At 39.7% G+C, this 18,841-nt stretch overlaps 1 protein-coding gene across 2 annotated transcripts in view; it reads left to right on the forward strand.

The window, feature by feature from the left end:
* Positions 1-18,841, forward strand: part of mgat5b (alpha-1,6-mannosylglycoprotein 6-beta-N-acetylglucosaminyltransferase B) — a 69,691-nt gene that overhangs the window by 19,454 nt on the left and 31,396 nt on the right. For both annotated transcript variants that reach the window (XM_085270772.1, XM_085270773.1), the window contains exons 4-8: positions 1,960-2,069; positions 4,152-4,225; positions 6,450-6,617; positions 8,016-8,180; positions 13,879-14,048. In XM_085270772.1, coding sequence (XP_085126898.1) covers positions 1,960-2,069; positions 4,152-4,225; positions 6,450-6,617; positions 8,016-8,180; positions 13,879-14,048 — 687 coding nt within the window. The remainder of the gene's footprint in view (positions 1-1,959; positions 2,070-4,151; positions 4,226-6,449; positions 6,618-8,015; positions 8,181-13,878; positions 14,049-18,841) is intronic.

An 18,841-nucleotide genomic window follows, 5' to 3' on the forward strand; every position in this document is an offset into this window, starting at 1 on the left:
AGTATTTCCTCGCCTGGAGAGATGAACTAAATTTATTCCAAAGAAAGAAACTTCATTTAAGTTTCAGCTTGAACACAAGCTTTTCAGTGTGAATTTTAAATATGAAATTCAGATCTATAATGATGCCTAAATATTTATGTTGTAACCGATTCAATTTCAGTCCCTTGAGCTGTTTTCATGGTTTTGATGTAAGGGAGTTTGTGTGCCATCTTTTTGCCATTTAAAAATAAGTTGAACTAGACTTTTATTTCTTCCTGCATTAAACATAAACTTTGAATTAAGTGCCACTAAACGACATCAAAGACAGGCTGCAGACCTTTCAGGGTTTGTACTCCTGAAGGGCATGAACAATAAATAACTGTGTGTTCTGCAGGTTGGGAAATGTGGTGAAAAAGTTTTAAAACAAACTTGTTTAAGGTGTTAACCATGTGTATAAAAGTCTTTCTGTTCCAAAGTTTTCTAGTAGCAAGACCAGGAGACAATCTGGGTGCACTTCAAACTCTTGCAAAGAAAACGACTCGCATAGTGAGGGGATGAAAGTGGATGCTTAGGAAAAAAAAACAACATTTAAAGATTTTACACTTATTCTTGTAAACATAGACCTGAGGATTTCCTTTGTGTATTAAATTCTGTATACCTTTGGGTTTTCATATAGTTGGTTGGATAAGAGATTATAAAACATAATTCAGGGGACATTGCAGATTACGACATCTGACATTTTTTTTTAATAAAATGATTTATACATCAGCTAAAAATCAAAATAATTAATGTCTGAGCTGCAAATGTTAGTAACATGTATCACAATTTATAGAAATGTATACACAGGTTTATAACAACTTACCGAATGCTCATACAAACAGTACATAACTACCTATGAATTTTAGACATCTTTAAAAAAGTGTTTTTTTCAAATACCAGCAGAAACTCATTGATTTTTATGCTGAGGCGTACTGGGGTTTCTTACAAGAGTATTTTATAATTCATCGCATAAAGTCTTTAACAATTAATGGGGGCATTCCCAAGGTGAGTAAGTTTATATTTTTGTAAACTTACTTTGGTATTTAGTTTTTTTTTTTTTTCAGGTTCAGGTCTGGATTTTAACCGGGCCATTGCAACACCCTCATTCTTTTCTTTTGCAGTCTTTCTCTGCTTGACAGCTGATATGAGGTTATGTCTGTACAAAGGATGTTATTCAAGAAGGCTTGCAGCTGGCTGAAATGCAAATTTGCAAACCTAAAGTGTGCTACCATGTTCTTCTTAGAGATGACAGGCTTTCTCCTTCCAACCAACCTAGTTTTTCATAGAGCAATGAATTCTGTGAAAGAATTTCTTTTTCATATTTTTGTAGCCTCTGTGTTGAAATGAAAGATCCTGGATGTTGAAAAGTTCCTGATACTCCCCTGTTATTTTTTTATGTATTTAGTTTTGCTTGTTTTCTGGCATGCTACGAAATGGCAACTTAAAATTGTGATATTGCATAATGTTGCTGATTTCGGACTCTTCTTTTGTCTTCATCCTAGTTGTTCTTTAGTTCATCCAATGCATCGTCTTCTCCATTGTAAATATTGGTTCCTGATCCTTTCTCCAGCAGCTTTTAGGCCACAGAGGTCAATTGGAGTGAAACACATTTGCTAACAACCTAATTGCCTTCTGTTTTTATTTCCCCAACAGACCCGCTTTAATATGCAGAGTTACTATATTATCTCAGCAAATAAATTATCTGTCAGTGTTTTAAAAGCTTTTTTGATTTCACGCCTCAAGATCTAGATAATTAACATTTCTTCTTCTGGTTCACACTTACTGTGAAGAGTGAGAAAACAACAAACTGAATGGAAGGAAGCTGTTACAGAAATATAGCGCTGTGTTTCATTGACAAGCCTATTTGTGGTTCACATTTAAGATATTTCGGGTCTTTACAAAGTGTTTGTGTGTGTTTTTGTGTTTCATATGCTTGATTAGGATCCAGCCCATTGGTCTAGTGGAGCGAATTCAGGCCATAGCCCAGAACATGTCAGACATGGCAGTTAGAGTGGAGCAGATCCTGCAGCGCAGCATGGCCTATAACAGAGGTATGATTTAAAATGCACACACAAACACACACACACACGAAGAAAACAAATACAGCCCTTCTGATGAATCTTCCCGTCAATCTCCAATCCATCCAATCCCAGAGACTCCTTTCCTGCTGCCCACATACTATAAGCCAAACTGTCAAGTTTGGATCCAGTTTAGCACTTTGCTGCACAATTTATGTCTAACATCCACTCGCTTGTTGGTCATATTGAACATGATAGACATTATTCACAGAACATTACCCTGGAGAATAGCAATCCAAACATGCAATATCAAAACTACACAACTGCAGGACATCTAAATCACAAAGATGAATTGCTGCCTCGTTAATGGGATCCGGGTCTTGCCAAGCTTTCTTTATTGCCCTTCATTCTCAGTTACTTTATTGGGAAAAGAATAGAAATCAGCGTGATTTGATGCACGGCTCAGTTCCTCCTCTGTACCCCCACCTTGCACTTGACTGAAAACAATTCAACACGACGTCCGATTAAAATACGCCAGATCATTTTTCTGTTGACATAATGGGCGCTATCACTCAAGTGGGGCTGATCTAGTTACTTTTGGTTACAGCTGAATGGCAGTGGCACTTTTCTTTGTGAGAGCTCTGTTGTTATCATGCTAATCAGTAAGAGTAGCTGGAAATTATTTGTCATCCATTCTGCTCTTTGATGCTCGGTAGGTGCTGGTGGAGGAGCTGCAACTTCTTCTTTTTTTTTTTAATTAGGCTTACTAGTGCTGGGATTTTAGACGGGAAAGAGGAAGGGGAGAGATACTCAATGCAACAGGAAGGGGCAAGAGGGGAAAAGGGAAGCAGGATTGTGGTGGGGGCGGATTCCAATTTTTATGAATCACACTAATGCAATCTATCTATAGTAAATCCAGTGAGCTGGCCGATGAAGAGATTTAGCCATTTAGCAGGGGAATATGAGCTTTTACAGGAGCTTGTCTGTTATCTGCCTTTCTCTCTAATTTATCTCCGTTCATCCCAAGGGCTGGAGAATTTACAGTATGTTTTAATACAAAAAATAAACAGACTTGAAGCCCAGAGGAAAGACTGTAGACTATAGATCATGTGCTAGTCTTATCCTCATTTCAATGTAGCTGGGCTATATAAAATCTATTTTTAAAAAAAAAATCTAATATATTGACAGGATTTCTAAAAACACTTGAAAGAAATATAAAGATTTTACTTTGGTTGTCTGAAAACAGTCGAAATTTTGGTTGGACATTACCATCATGTTTCTCTTATCCTCCTCTACACTATATGGACAAAAGAACTGGGCCACCTACACATTACACCTACATGAGCTGCTCAGCCATGGAAAATGGTGCCATGAACCTCCCAGTGCTCAGGTTTTGTGCTGACGTTAATGCTCGAGTAGGTTTCAAGTTCTGGGGTTTTTGAATCAGCAGAAGGCGATGACTTTTACGCACTATGAGCCTCAGAACTCGACCTCCCTGCTCTGTAACTTTACCTGGTCTGCCACTTTGTGTCTGAGTCTCTGTGATTTCCAATAATAATACCACTTTCAGCTGTTGTGGAAAATCTTGGAGTGACAAAATTTCACAAACTGACTTGCTACAATGGCGGCGTCCTATTACTGTAGCATGCTCAAATACAGTGAACGCTTCAGGACTCTTATTGTAAATGTAAACAGTCGCAGCAGATGGCTGCTACTCCTTGACCTTGATTCTGCTGGAGGTTTCTTCCTGTTAAAAAGGAGGTTTTCCTTCCCGCGGTCACCAAGTGCTTGCTCATAGGGAGACTTTTGATTGTTGGGGTTTTCTGTCTATTATTGTGAGGTCGTTACCTTACAATATCAAGCACTTTGAGGCCACTTGGCTCTATATAAATAAAATTGACTGCATAGCTAGATTTTTATACAGCTGTGCCAATGACAGTAAAAACCCCTAGTATATGTGTTAGGCTTTGTGTAGCAATATACAGCGTGGAAAAAAAAAATCTCAACAATGCAGCTTTTCTTTGTTGATTAATGCTTGTGTCTAATGCGTGTAGTCTTTTGTCAGAGTGTGTTTAAGCATTGATAAATACCCTGCTTTTTTTTTCTTTTCTCCAGTTAGGGACGGAGCATTCGGACAGTGTGAGATTCCTAAAGATCCCCGTTATCCAGACTGCCCCAGTAAGATGGATGTAAGTCTTTATATCTCACTTAAGTCCAAACGCAGAGAGCAATCATCCATTTGTCGTGTTGTGGCGTTTCACCTTGGTGCAAGCCAATATAAATCTGCTCTAATAAGATAAGGGAATGTTTAACCTTCAAGCGGCCGAGGTATTTTAGTGTCTAAAGTGAGGTCCTATAGAACACTACAGAGACCTTTTATTTAATGGCTCTATTTAAAGCTATAACACACATATAGATTTCCTCTATGATAGATAGATATTCTAAGATGTTCTACTATAATTATGGTTTACAACCCATTTATGCCAAAAGGAGTTAAGAATACGAATTATAAAAACAAAATGTCTTTGCTTATATAATACTGGAAAAAAAATACACTTTAAAATTTAAGGTATTTGAAGTTTGTGTGAAATGTATTTTATAGTGTGCTTATATTGTTTTACCAGCAAAATTTATAAAACCTGTGGCTTTGTAATACAATAGCGATCATAATTGATACTTATATGCTTCGTTGTACTTTAAATGCTTGTAGATCTTTAATATTTAAAAGATTTTATGATTAAACATACATAAATATATAAGTTACAATGAGCTGTTTTCATTAACAACCACTTCTTTCCATTTTCTTCACTACAACAGTTTTTGTTAAAGAAAGTGTGGTGGGGGGGGGGAAATGAAAGGCACAGGAAGGAGACCTCAATTTAAAAACTCAAAGTAGGAAACATGTTTTATGACTGAAAACATCACAATATGTAAAAAAAAAAAAAAAAAGAAAGAAAAAAAAAGCTATAAAAAACCCCATTTGGCCACGTGAAGGCTAAAGGCTCTTAGCAGAAAACTGGGTTGTCTAAGCAATGGACTGCACTTACTAATCAAAACAAAGAAAAGCAGACTATAAAAACAGATGAGTAAACAGAGTTTCATAATTGCAGTTTGGGAAAAAAATACTGTTTAATAAAAACAGCTTGGGTAAATAAAAGAAAAAGTCAAATCAAATCAAATCAAATCACTTTTTATTGTCACATCACATGTGCAGGCACACTGGCACAGCACATGTGAGTGAAATTCTTGTGTGCGAGCCCCACAAGCAACAGAGATGTGCAAACAGTCATTGTGCTTTATGAAAAAACTAAGCTTGTTCAGTATACTGCTGTCGCAACGAAGTGTGCTAGTATAGCTGTGTACCAGACATGTATACAGAGAAAATAGTTATTTGTATGTATTAAGCAGACCTTCATCCATCATCAGTAATATGCCATATGGATGTATTTAATATAGACTATGTGACAAAAGTACTAGACCACCTGGAGGATCTCCTCAGCCAGGAAAATCCATGCCACGAAGCTCCTGGTGTAAATTCTTTGTTCTGACGTTAACGCCAGAAGAAGTATGGAACGCTGCATTTACTCAGTCTGCAAAAAAACTGATCTTTGGGATGGAGTTCAGTAACTGCAGCCTACTGTAGAGAACACTGGACGTGAAAAGTTTTGTTGAGTCAGACTTCCAAAGCTTTTTTCTTTTTAAGTTAATAGCATCCTAAACTTGTTTCATAACGGGGATCATTAGATTATTTAATCTAAGCTTAATTAGACTATCTAGCCAACCATTCTCTTCCTCTCATCCTTATCAGGGTCAGGTGGGGGCTGGAGCCCAGCTACCATAGGGCGAGAGGTGGGGTACACCCTGGACAGGTCACCAATCTGATGCAAAGCCAATCAGACTAATTTAACTAAAGAAAAGTGGCATCACGCTGAAGCAGAAATGTGTAGACCCCACTGATAAATGGCAAAAGCCACACTCCCATGGTGATATCCAACATTATGGATTATTTAACCATCAATATCTTTGGAAATTTTTATTGTTTTGTATTTACAGCTGATCACCTTATCTGATCAGTATGCTTTCGTCTGAACTGGCCTAGTTGACAGAAATGTCTGTATTCCTGTTACGAGATGGTGATTCTTGGCTAAAGTCACAAGTATTTCCACATGTTATGTTTTTTGTTTATAACATGCTTTTACTCAGGCTTTTGTCTTTTTAGAAAAAACATTTTTGAGGTTGTGGTAATGCAAAAAAGTAATAATAACGTGATAATAATGTTGACAAGAGGCCTTCCTCAGGTCAAGGAGAACATGAAGGACAGTTTACAAAAACTGAATTCTGTAACAGCTTCTTTTGTTGGTGGTGTATTGGGCCAGTATGTCTTTAGTATTCAACCCCAACTTTTCTTTCCAGTGGATGCGTGCTCGTTGGACCTCGGACCCTTGCTACGCCTTTTATGGCGTTGACGGCTCTGACTGCTCCTTCCTTATCTACCTGAGTGAGGTGGAGTGGTTCTGCCCCCCACTGGCCTGGAGGAATCAGACCACTACACCTACCTTAAAGCCTCCCCCCAAGAGACAGGTAATATAATATTTTCACATCATTTCTTCCAATTGCTTCTGACCTTCTGGTAGCCGAACAATAATTTGGAACAGAGAGCAAAGTGACAGTGATTTAGGGGCTAAACATTCGCCCACTATGGCCCAGCCATGTACAAGAGCTAGAAGCTTTTCTGCAGAATAAAGGAGAATTCCTGTTGCTGAACTAAGGAATCTTGCTGGGTTGTTTTCACGGCTGTGCATTGATGAAGAAGAACTCAAGAGGGTGGGGGAGTGCAATGTTTTTAAAGTCGAAATTCTCACCGGCAGGTCAAAAAAGGGGCTGATGCTCCACTGAGGAAGTGCATGGTAATCTGCACTCGCATGAAACGCCACCTGTGGTGTCGATCTCAAAGTTATCATAAGCCTGAAATTGGCAAAAATATAAGAAAATATGTGAAATTGGCAAATAAAAAATAATGGTGTGAAATGGTGAGTGGTTCGTGCTTCGATGTTCGAGGATTCAGTGGCCATATTTGTTGATAAGTTCCCCGCGGAGGAGAATAAGCAGCTGTAAATTATCGCTTAAACGGTGCTAGGTGTCGCTCCCAGTTTTCACTGCTGTTTGCTTTCCTGCCTCATTTGATTTTTATTTTCAGCATCAACATGCGATGCGCTGAGCTTACAATCACTCTGCTAGGTCTACCCATCCGTTTGCCCCCATCCTCTCCCCCGTGTCTCTCCTCAGAGTAATGCACTGCCAGCATGATGGGCCCTGACGTGAAGTCTTTCTGCAGCTCTGCCTTCTGCTGTAATTGCCAGCCGGTACTCACTGGGAATACTCCCAATGCGTCCCTTCAGTGCTCTGCATCTTGTTTTGCTGTGCACAAGTTGCTCTTGAGAGCAATAATCCACCTGTATTGAGAGAAGACGGTGCAGCTCTATGTATTTTTTTTCTTTTATAGTATATGTGTGTTAGAGAGAGACAGTTTGGGTTTGTGGTTATCAGCTTATTCGCTTCTAAATCCTTTCAGCTCTTCTATGCAGTCTCTCCTTCGATTAACGATCCCATACTGGTTATGCCTTATAATGCAGTGATTAGAGTGGGTGAAAGAGGAAAATCTGGGAATCTCGTGTGTCCTATCCAAGGAGTCTACCTCAGGCTAACGGTGGATAACAAGACACTGCACACTGTTTGTCACCTATAGATTTTAAACTACATTCAATGAAAACTGCTTTATTTGTTAAGAAAAAACAGCCATCATAACGTTTTTCTAATATCTCTCACCCGTTCATCTCAATACCAGCATAATCCCTATTTCCTGGTGTAAAATTCAGTAAGGAATTATTACAACAAAAGAATGAAATTAATTATTGGCTCATGAAAAGCCACATCTAATTTTCCTTCCATTTCTGATACCTTTCCTCTCCTGTCATCCAGGCTGTTTTTCAGTCTGACATCGGGGCTCTGATGGAGCAGGTGGGCACCGGGAAGGAATCTTTGAGCTTCATGAAGAGACGCATACGCAGGCTGGCAGCACAGTGGGCCTCTGCTGCTCGGCGGCTGGATGACAAGCTTCGCAACCACTGGAGAGAGCAAAAAAGGGTGAATATGAGAGATTTTCACACGCAAATGCTTCTGCGCACACTGGAGGAAAAGTGTGCGCAGAAGGAGAAGTAGTCCGTGATGCGGTTTCCTCTTTTCAAAGTGTTGTGACAGCAACATACAGCAGATGAGTGCTCTGAATAAAAGCGTTTATCTACAGTTTTTTCCCTCGTTATTTATTTATTTTCCTGTCTTCTAAGTCTGGAAACGTATTCCTCAGTTTCTAATTTGATGTAAATCCATCTGGTTCGGCACTGAGGGGAAAAAAAACCTCTCAGCACAGAATGTTTCTACTCTAACAAACTTGCTCACACACCAGACCAAGTTACCAACAACCGTGACACTCAGATGAACTTTTATGTTCTTCTTAATCTTTGCTTGCTTGGTGTTAATTACACTATGCTGAGGTACAGACATGAACAGATGCTGACTCAGAGTAACTACTGAGAGGCTTTTGTGCACTTTCACCTCTGACAGCTGCATTTCCACCAAGTATCAAGAGATGTCCAGTGAAAAAGCACTGGCATGAGTGCATGGTGTATTTTGGCGAGAATTTAGATTGTACATTTGGGAATAAAAAGTAAATGTTCAATGCCTGTCGCAAAGATTGATGTTAATTATGGCATAAAACAACAATGTGTAATGCAGAACACCCACAAGATACAGCCATGGCAGAGTTCCCCACCTCTAGACTTTTATCTGAATTGCTGTGGTGTTAGCTGTTTCACATCTTGATGACGCATTGATTAGCACTGTTGAAACTTCTGTTGCTGCCTCTGGGGTGCCAGCAGTCTGCTTTGCCTTAGGCTGCTCATATGTTTTTGGTTCAGAACACAGGAGTTAAAAAACCCACCAAAACAAAAACCCCACTGTTTTTAACCACTACAACCAGGGGCTGAAAATTCACTGTAGCCTAAGGCTGATATTTTAAAATATCAGCTGTTTGTTCTGTTCTTAATTGTTTTAATTGATTGAATTTTGTCTGATGCCAATCTGACCACAAAAATAGTAAAGTAATGCCAATTCCATACCATAATCTGTATATCAAAGATGGACTGCATACAGAATAAATCAAGCCTTAAAACTACTTTTTCTCCAGATGCCACCAGATGGCAATAGCTTTGGTTGCAACAAGTCTTGCATCCCATAGCAGTCACACTTTTCTACTGAGTGTAAGAACTCATTTTGTTTTATATTGAACAAAAATTTCAGTCCTTTTTCAGAAATCTTGAGGCCTTTACACACTGGCTCCGTAAAATCTGTAAAAATCTGTGCAAATATTTTGTGAGTTAAAAATATTTTTCGGACTCAAACATGAAATTCTCCCTGCTGTCGGCTTCTCGTGAGAATCGGATGAACCCAGAATCCCAGTTTCTTCCTTTTCTTGTTTAGAAACATCATGACCAGTTCATCATTGCTTGATGCCAACTTAATTTTTTTGTCCATAGTGCATATTTTGAGGACGTATTTTCCGCAAAAATGCAAGTGTGTTGAGTTTGGATCTGAAAAATCTAAACTTTTTTGCAAAGGGCCTGAATTTAATGGTCTTTAGTGATACTGTGTTTCAAAATAGAGGATTATCTGTGGTATAGCTAATAACTATAGTCTCATCTCGAGGCTACAGGACTTTAGAAACCTGCGGGTGACATCACAGTAGCTATGTCCATCTTATCCAACTGCTGCTTTTGCAAAGTCTCAGTTTTGGCCCATTTTGTATTTTGGAGCAAGGGGTGACAGTGTTTAGATGAAAGTGTACTGCTAAATTCTCTCCTATTAAGTAAAGCTTGGTTAGAAAGGTACTTGCATAGATTGTAGGGGTGCATTACACAGATCTATTCTAACTAGTGCTAAGTGGTATTCTAATGAAATAACTTCTCTCACCAAAAATAGACCATGGCCTTCTTGCACAGGCTCTAAGGAAACATGGCTGAAACAATGACATCATCTCCCTGGTCAAAACTGGTCAGTGAATCGTAAACAGACCGATACTGACATTGTTTCCACATGGAACAGAGGTCCAGTCACATCTTATTATTGTAATGAAGTAATTAAATGTCTGAACTAATTTGGTTTGAACATAAATATAGTCATATGTGATTATAGCCATACAATTACACATCCTCTCCATGTACCGTATGGTAAGTTATTTGCCATGCATGTTTGTGTGGAGCATCTTATTAAGAAGCTACAGTGTCATTATATGTGCCTTGCTTCTCATTATGATGCTACTGTAGTCCAGATCTCAGTTTCATAAGCTATTTTTACTGAGATGGATGTAGGCCGTTCTCCCAAGACTGAAAGAAATTCAGAATTGCTGAATTCTGTCTTTTGTAAATGAACTCACATTATCTTGGCATTATGTTATGTGTGTGTATTTGTGTTGCTCTCATCAGCCAGTTTTCAACTGAATAAATCAAATTTCTCTCTATTGATAGGATTCTGCTCTTTCCAAATGCCAGCTTCTTTTTCCCCCACTGGGAAAAGAGAGCTTTGTTTACTGTAATGGTCTGCGTGACAGTAATAGTTACTGTCCATTAACCAGACCCTGCAAGCTTGGCTTCCTTTGCTGAAACACTGAGAGCTGTTGAGCAAACAGAAATGCACTGATTTGTGTGAAAGAGAGATCTTTATAGAGTGTATCGGGCCAGCGTGTCCAGTTTTCTGATGCCTTTACTGTTTCACTGTACTCTGAGCTTTTAGTGTTTGAGTGAAAAACTTGTCCTCACCTCCTACTTTATCGTTCAGTAGGTATGACTCGGCATTCATGTGATACTTTAGTAAGTCATGAGTAACTGCTGGTGAGTCTTTTGTGTTTGTTTAAAGTCTAACTAGAAGCAAAAATCTTGATTTAAATAGAAAGGGTAAGGAAATGCATGCATTGCAATTGCATGCTCTTTTAGGTTGTGGGAACTGAAATCTGTTCTGAGTCATTCTTTGACAAGCAGTTAGAAATCGTGTCTGATATTTTTGGTTTGTTGATTGAATTAATCTGTTCAAATACAATTAATCTGCCTCTGAGTGGACTGGACACAGAATCATCTTCAGATAAAACAATAACATCAGCATCCTGTCAGAACAGATGGTCACACTGGACTAGAGGCTATGTATGTATGTGTGTATGTATGTGTGTTTTTACAACTTCAACCTAAAGTGCTCTATCTATGCAAGATAGCATGGGTGCACGTGTGTGTGTATATACGTATATGTACGTGTGTGTGTATATACGTATATGTACGTGTGTGTGTATATACGTATATACACACGTACGTGCGCGTGTGTATACGCACGTGCGTATATACTTTCACTCTCACATAGTTTTATTTTAATTTCTATATTTAGATATTTTTATTCTCATGTTTACACATATTTAACACACACATTGCAGTATTGTGCTCTCTTGTGTACATTAAAATACATGTATATTTACAATTTTCACTCTAACATACATGCGTTTTCATTTATGCATTCCTACATTTTGCTCTCATTTACATGCATTCAATATGCATTTAATCTCACAAATAATATATGTATGTAAGAAGAGAATGCATACATGTCTGAAGAAAATATATGTATGCAAGAGAATAATGTATGTGAATGAAAGAGTATAGTGGAAACGGAAGGAGTTTAATGGAAACGGAAGGCTGGGTGTCTGTACCGCTGTGATTGGCTGAGAAGCACGCGCGGGTCACTTTCAAGTGTCTGACAGCATGGAGGCGGGAGAAGAAACTGGAGTTCTTCAGGAAGCTATCGGGGTGTTAAGAAATATTTTATCATCTCCTGAAACGGTCACATCATTGTCCTCGTCACTTGATCGAGATGGGACTCAACTGCACCCAGTGTTACCCACAGCACGGTGGAAAGTGAGATGAGGGAACTTTTTAGACCAGCTAACGCCTGGGTAGCTTCAACAAGCCAAGTAGCTACACGGAGTTCGACTTGATTTAGATATCAGGGTTGTATAAATCATTCCCCCAAACTATCAAAACATTTTAGCAAGCTTATATCATTATCTAAAGGGAGGGTGTCATGATGGTGCATTGCCCCCTCACAGGAAGTATGGTCTGCTTTCAAACCTGCTGGCCAGCTGGGGACTTGCTGTGTGGACTTTGCATGTCGTGTTTGTGTTTGTACAAGTTCCCTCTGGGTATTCCAGCTTCCTCCCACAGTCCAGTTCAGTTAATTCAGTTCAAGATTTGCCATGAGTGTGATTGACTGTGTTTCTGTCTTAGCCTTCTGATAGACTAGTGATATGTCCAGGGTGTACCCCATGTCTCTCCCACAGTCAGCTAGGATAGGCTCCAGCCCTCCTGCAACCCTGACTTGGATAAATCAGGAAAAACAAACAGACTGATAGCTTTTGCTAGATAAACTTTAACTTTACAGTTTTATCAGTTTAATCCAATAAAAAAACCTCCAGAGTAAAGTTTTAAATCTAATTTTTTTTTAACTTACACGTTATACATTTACCACCATCATCACTATTATGGAAAATTCCCACAAATTTCAATTCAGAAGTGAAAATGCTTTGCTGTTTCTTCTGGATGCTCGGTAAGAGATCAGCAGCCCGATCACAGTGTTTGTGCCCACACGCTGTTTTTGATCACTTCTGAATGTGATGCTTCAGTCTAGACCAAACCATTCCTGTCTTCAAAAGCATTATAATAAGTGAAGCCCTATCTATTAAAAAAAAATAAAAGGATTTATAATATTTTTTCAAAGGATCCATTCTTCTTTCTGTTATTGTTGAACATATGCTGATAATCACTATGTCCTGTTTACGTACTTGGTTATTTTATTCTTTCAATGTTTGTGCAAATTATAAAATTAACCCCCCCTACACCACCCTCCCGCCCTTACACCAAACTGAGATCTTTTGTTTGTTTGTTTTTTTTATTCCCTACCACAATTCGCACTGTTGTTGCGGCAGTGATTTCACATCTGATATGTGTGGCTCATATGTGGGCACAACTCTGCATGCTAAACAGTTTCAAGGCTCAAGCTGTTTTGTGTTAGCAGTGTAGGAGACAATAAAGGAATCTGCGAACTGAAACAAAGCAATGCTTGCAATGTTTAAATTTACTTAGCTAGCATATGTGTGATCTATTGTGAATCTTTTTTTTAAAAAAAAAAGGTTTTTCAAAACACGTGTGATGGAGAAATAAAAAAAAAAAGAAAAGAAAAGTATATGCTGCCATCTGTTGAAAATATTTAATAGCCTGTGAAAGCTATGCTTCCTGGTAAACAGTTTTAAAAGTCGTGCATCGTTGTGCATATTAATTATCCTCGCACAGGTCAGTTTTTCTCTCGGCTTCATGCAGAGTTGAATGAATTGGTTCCCTAGTGTGGAAACGCAGCCAGCCTGCTTTTTCTTTCCTTTTTTCCTCATTCATTACATATTCAGTATTTAAAATGTAACCTCACTGATCCATGCCTAATATCTGGATACATTTATATGTGAAATTTTAAAATACCTAGGAAAATTGCTCTCACAATTGCTTTCAGTTATTCCCCATGCAGTGCTGGAGATTGTCTGAATAGCAAAAGTTGAAATTGATGGGGGCAAAAAAAAAATCTCCAGTTCCCTACTGTAACAGAACTGAAACGCTGCACGCATTGCATTAAAAAAACATTGTGCTGTGGTGCACTCAACTCCATTCCTCTCTTGCCTTGACTCTTCTCCTCTACCTTCTGCATTCAGATTCTCGTCCACGTGGGTTTTCTGACAGAGGAGTCTGGGGATGTCTTCAGTCCCAAGGTGCTGAAGGGAGGTCCTTTAGGTGAGATGGTGCAATGGGCCGACATTCTCACAGCCCTCCACGTGCTGGGACACAACCTCAAGATCTCGTTTTCTCTCAAGGAGCTGCATGGGTAAGCTAATATAAACCTTGCATTTAACACACAGTTAAAATCTTATGTGAGGGTATCTGTGCGGGAGTCATCTGCTCTTTCGTAAAAGCAACAAAACAAAACAACAAAAAAAGTGAATGAAAATGCTTTGTTGTTCATTCTAGATGCTCTGTGAGCCATCGGCAGCCCGATCCCAGTGCTGTTGCCCACACACTGTTTTCGATCACCTTTGGCCACACACAGATAAGCTATCTCCTCCTGCTGCAGAGTGCTGTTTCAGCCTGAGGGCTTGACAGCATCTCTACAGCTTGTGCACCTCCTTCCTGGCGCAGCTCACTGACTCCTGAGTGATAACGGGCTCGTCACTCGCTGCACAGACATAAGGGCCTATGACAGAGGACATACAGACGTGTACACACAGCGTGTCTCGCAGTCAGGCTGGTGAACTGGTTTTATCTAAAAGCAACACTATTGGTTGCCACGGCGATGAGGTGTAGTATGGAGAGTTCAGAAAGCAGAAAGCAGACATGTCCAGTCCTGCCTGCTTGAACATTTACTCAGTGGCGTGGTGTTTTGGAGCTGCCCGGGCTTCACAGTGGCTGCTCAGGAAAATGACTGAACAAGTCTGGATTTGCTATTACTTCTTCTTCTTCTTCTTCTTCTTCTTTTTTTGGTGTGTGTTAACAGTGCTGTGGCTTGATGCCAGAGCAGACAGCCTGATGATGATATGCACTGGTTATCGAGCCATTGTTGTATGGAAGAGGCAACAGCACTGATGAGTTAGTGCAGCCCTTTCATCATAAATTTCAGGCTGTGAAGAAAAGCCACTTTGAAAATACTAGGGAGATCAGTGAGGTGGGAAAGCCGCTGTGGGAATGCGTCTGCTTTCCATGCCATTATTTACCCCACTAATTGGTGTCATGGCAGCTTGAATCACCGCAGTCTCGTCTCCATTGGGAACAGCATCAGAAATGTTTTGAAAATTGCATGAGTCCTGCAAGAGACTCACAAAGAGACATTAGCAAGGGTTATGGACGATTCTTTCAAGCAGCTCATATTTTGTGCGTCCAGTGTGTGCTTATATTTGAGTTTCTTTCTTCTTCTTTTTTTAACTTACCATTTCAGTAATCAGCAAATGAAATGGTCAGTCATTGAGAAAAGATAATGGAGAACTGAAATTAGCGCTTCTTGGACGCAACTCCCCAAAATATGGCAATTTTTAGATCTCCCTCTCCATTTCCACAGCCTTTAAAATTTGGCCATGACAGACGCCGAACATCCATCAATCCCTTTCTGTGACGATTAATGAACAGAAAAGGAGAACATTTCTCTCCATCCCGTACTTTTACTCTCCCACACGCTATTAAATTGACAGATCGTTATGTGGGTTGCGCTCCCACAGATTCCCTCAGGCATGGATCTATTTACATTTCCTACTCTCCTCTTTTCCACCCAAAGAGCTTAATATCACTGCATGGCCTGCTGTGGTGCTTATGTGGACAGGCCTGTTGCATATGTTCAGCACTCTCTCTGATAGGCTTATTAGCCATATTGGGAATTCAGTTACAGTGGGAAGCCCGCTTTTGGTTTGTATCACACAGCTGATTAGCAACATCCGTGCTCTCTGGTGGCTTCATTGTGTGGCGACTTTGGCTGGCATCTTCCATTTACTGGCCTGCTCAGACAAATCAATTATCCTCCCATGGTACATTTTTAGGCAGACGCTTGTTTACTTTCCCTGCAGGTGCTCCATTGTGGTCTTTTTCTTTTGTGCTGAAAGATGCACTGATCACTCCTTCTTAAGAGTAGATGCTGAATTAATAAATATATATAAACTGTAATTATTCTATCTTTTTTATCTGTTGTTTTTTATTATTGACTACCTGGAAATTATAACTTTGAAAACCTGCTTCTGTCTCTTAATGTTTATCCAAGAAGATGGGGGAACAACAGATGGCACAGGCATTCATAATTATCATCTAGACTTTGTTAGGTGGCAGGGGTGCGTATCATCCTAATGATATTTTTACCTAGGTCTCTTGGCAGTACAAGAAAGCCTTTTCCAGTGTGGCACCATCAGCACTTCCTGTTAGTGTGACTGAAACATCTCAAATATCAGATGGTTTGTGTGAACTTTTGTGCCTATCCTTTCACAGCTTTGACAGTCACACTTTTCATGTGTAGTTTTGAGTCAACGTTAGCAGGTTGCTTTTAGTGCTAATTGGTAAATTTTCAAAGCAATTTTGTCACCATCAGAATGTTAGCATGCTAATGTTAGCATTTAGCTAACATTAGCTAATGTTAACTGGTGATACTTTAGCTAATGTTAGCTACAGTATCACCAGCTAACATTAGCCCTTTAACCAATTTAGAAACATCTGTTAGCCTAGCATGCTAGTCTTTCGAAGGAAGTTGGAGTAGCCACAGAGTACACAAACACACATGTATACAAAGACATAAGAGAAAGTTTGGCAGTATAAGGAGTCAGTTTTAAGATAAGATCTAAAGCAGTGCAACCGCGGGCCTCGGACCGGTACCGGTCCGTGATTCATTTGGTACTGGGCCGCGAGAGTTGAGTGTGAAATGTATGGTTTTCAGGGTTTTTATTGGTTTTCAGTTATTTTGTTATCGTTTTTATCGTTAACTTGGTTTTCCTGGGTCTTTTCAGGTGTGTTATGAATAAATCTTCTTTTTTTCGGTACCGGTACTAGTTTTATTTTGTTGTGTTTATCCGCGACACCTTAAAGGCCGGTCCGTGAAAATATTGTCGGGCATAAACCGGTCCGTGGCGCAAAAAAAGGTTGGAGACCACTGACCTAAAGCACCTTGGGTAAACTTAAATATGCTACAGGCTACAAATAAAAGGTCCTGTTTTTCTCAGTGGGCATGTTTGAGGTATGTATTTTTCTATTTCCAAAAAATAATTTAGCATGCCTAAGTGAGCTCAACAGTATCAGTCTGATACCGATAGCAACACTGGTATCAATACTATTGATACTTGGCTCCATACTCCCATTTCTACTACAGACTTCACGGGTCAACCACACAAACACAAATATCTGCTAATTAGGATGCAAAAACTAATAATAATGTCGGCTGTTAGCACAATTAAACACAAAGCAAGCCTTATCAGATGGTGGCATTAAAAATACTCTAAAAGGCAACATCAAAAAAGGTTATCTCGTCCAGTTCAGCAGAGAGATAGCAGTTTAGTCTGCACCCAAAGCACATTGAGGTAAAAACAGTTCACATGATAGAAATGAAATACATATTGAACTTTACTCATTTCTTTATTGTAAATGCAGAATCACATGCTGGAAGTGGTGAAATATAAAAATGTGGAGATTAATTCAAGACATGAGCCTTGATGCAGGAGGTTGTCTCATGAAAAGATGAGCAAAAGGCATATCCATTTAAAAGGAGACAACTATTACTAAAAGAACAAGAGAAGAAATGCAGTCTCTGTCACTCTTCCTCCCCGGATTTGCTCTAATTGAGGTGGAGGCTGAAGTGGCCTTGACATGATTTCTGTCTGTAACATCGGCGCTTGTCATGCACAGAGGGGAGGGCCCTACATTAGCTTGGAAAGGCGCAAAGACAGCTGTCTCTTCTGCTTGGGGATCTCCCCTCATCTCCTCCCAGAGCGACACAGGTAATTAGCCTGCAACAGAGCATGGTGTCTAGGCACCTGAGGAGCTAGGAAACACAGGAGGGAAAGGGGGGGAAAAAAAACAGGGGAAACAACTACACACTCAGGTATAGAAATTTCTGTCAGCAGAGTGGAGAGGTAATGTAAGCAGACAAAGCAGTGTTGTCATCCAGAGATAATCTGAAGAAAACCAATATTTCAGTGTGCTTTTTCAAAGAGACTCCCTGTCCTCCACCCACAGGATATACACCTCAGCTACAGCTACTGCCACACATCTCCTGTGACGATTCCCGACACACTCTCTGTCCATCTCTTTCTGAAACAGTGTTGTTTGTTTGTTTTCTCAGGCTCCCCTGCTTATGCCAAGCATAGCCATTTCTAGATCAATTATGTCTAATCTGGATCTGTAGTGCACTTGACAGAGCCCATTAACACAACCGCCAGGTAATTTCACCCTGTTCCTGGCTGCAAACATGAAGACGTGTCTGAATTGTGTGATTGCTAACCCTTTGAAATTATTTAACAAATGTCAAATTCAGGGTCAAATGTGTCTGTAATCCAGCAGCCTACCCCGAAAACGCGAATTAATGGCAGACGTGAGCGGGCATTCAGAAGTGTAAAATAAGAAAGTTGAAATCAAAGCGTTTTCGTCTCCGAAGCTCCGGCAAAGACCCCCTCCTCCTGTTACACTGCAGTCTCAGGTTGTGCCTCTCCATAAGTGCTGATGCACTCTCACCCAGCAGCTTTCTGATTGATGTTTCTATGGTTTAGGATCAAAGGCAATACAGCAGTATTGTTAAAAATAGCCCGAGTAGACATCAGTGAGATAGCATCATAATGATTTGTCTTCGGTACAGGAAGGGAAATTAAAATAGCTCTTTTCCCCCCCTCAATGTCTGGCAACCATAGTGAGATATTTCTTCATTTAGATTATGACAGAACCTTCAGGTTTTTAAGGTTCCCGTTTTGGTTTTGGGGGGTTTTCATGCATTTCTGCTTACAAAAGCTATGGCTGAAGTTTGTCCCAAACTCTTTGGGGCTTAAAGGTGAACTGCTTATAATTTGGCCTAGTCATTTCACACGGCACATTTTTGGTCATAACTAAATGTATATGATATTTGAACTTATATCTTATGCAGCGATTGTCAAACATAAGGCCCGTGGG

This window comes from Mchenga conophoros, linkage group LG4 (genome assembly GCF_057382185.1).
Source record: "Mchenga conophoros isolate Kocher_MC1m ecotype Shallow Benthic linkage group LG4, M_conophoros_male_GT1.1, whole genome shotgun sequence".
Taxonomy (NCBI): Eukaryota; Metazoa; Chordata; class Actinopteri; order Cichliformes; family Cichlidae; genus Mchenga; species Mchenga conophoros.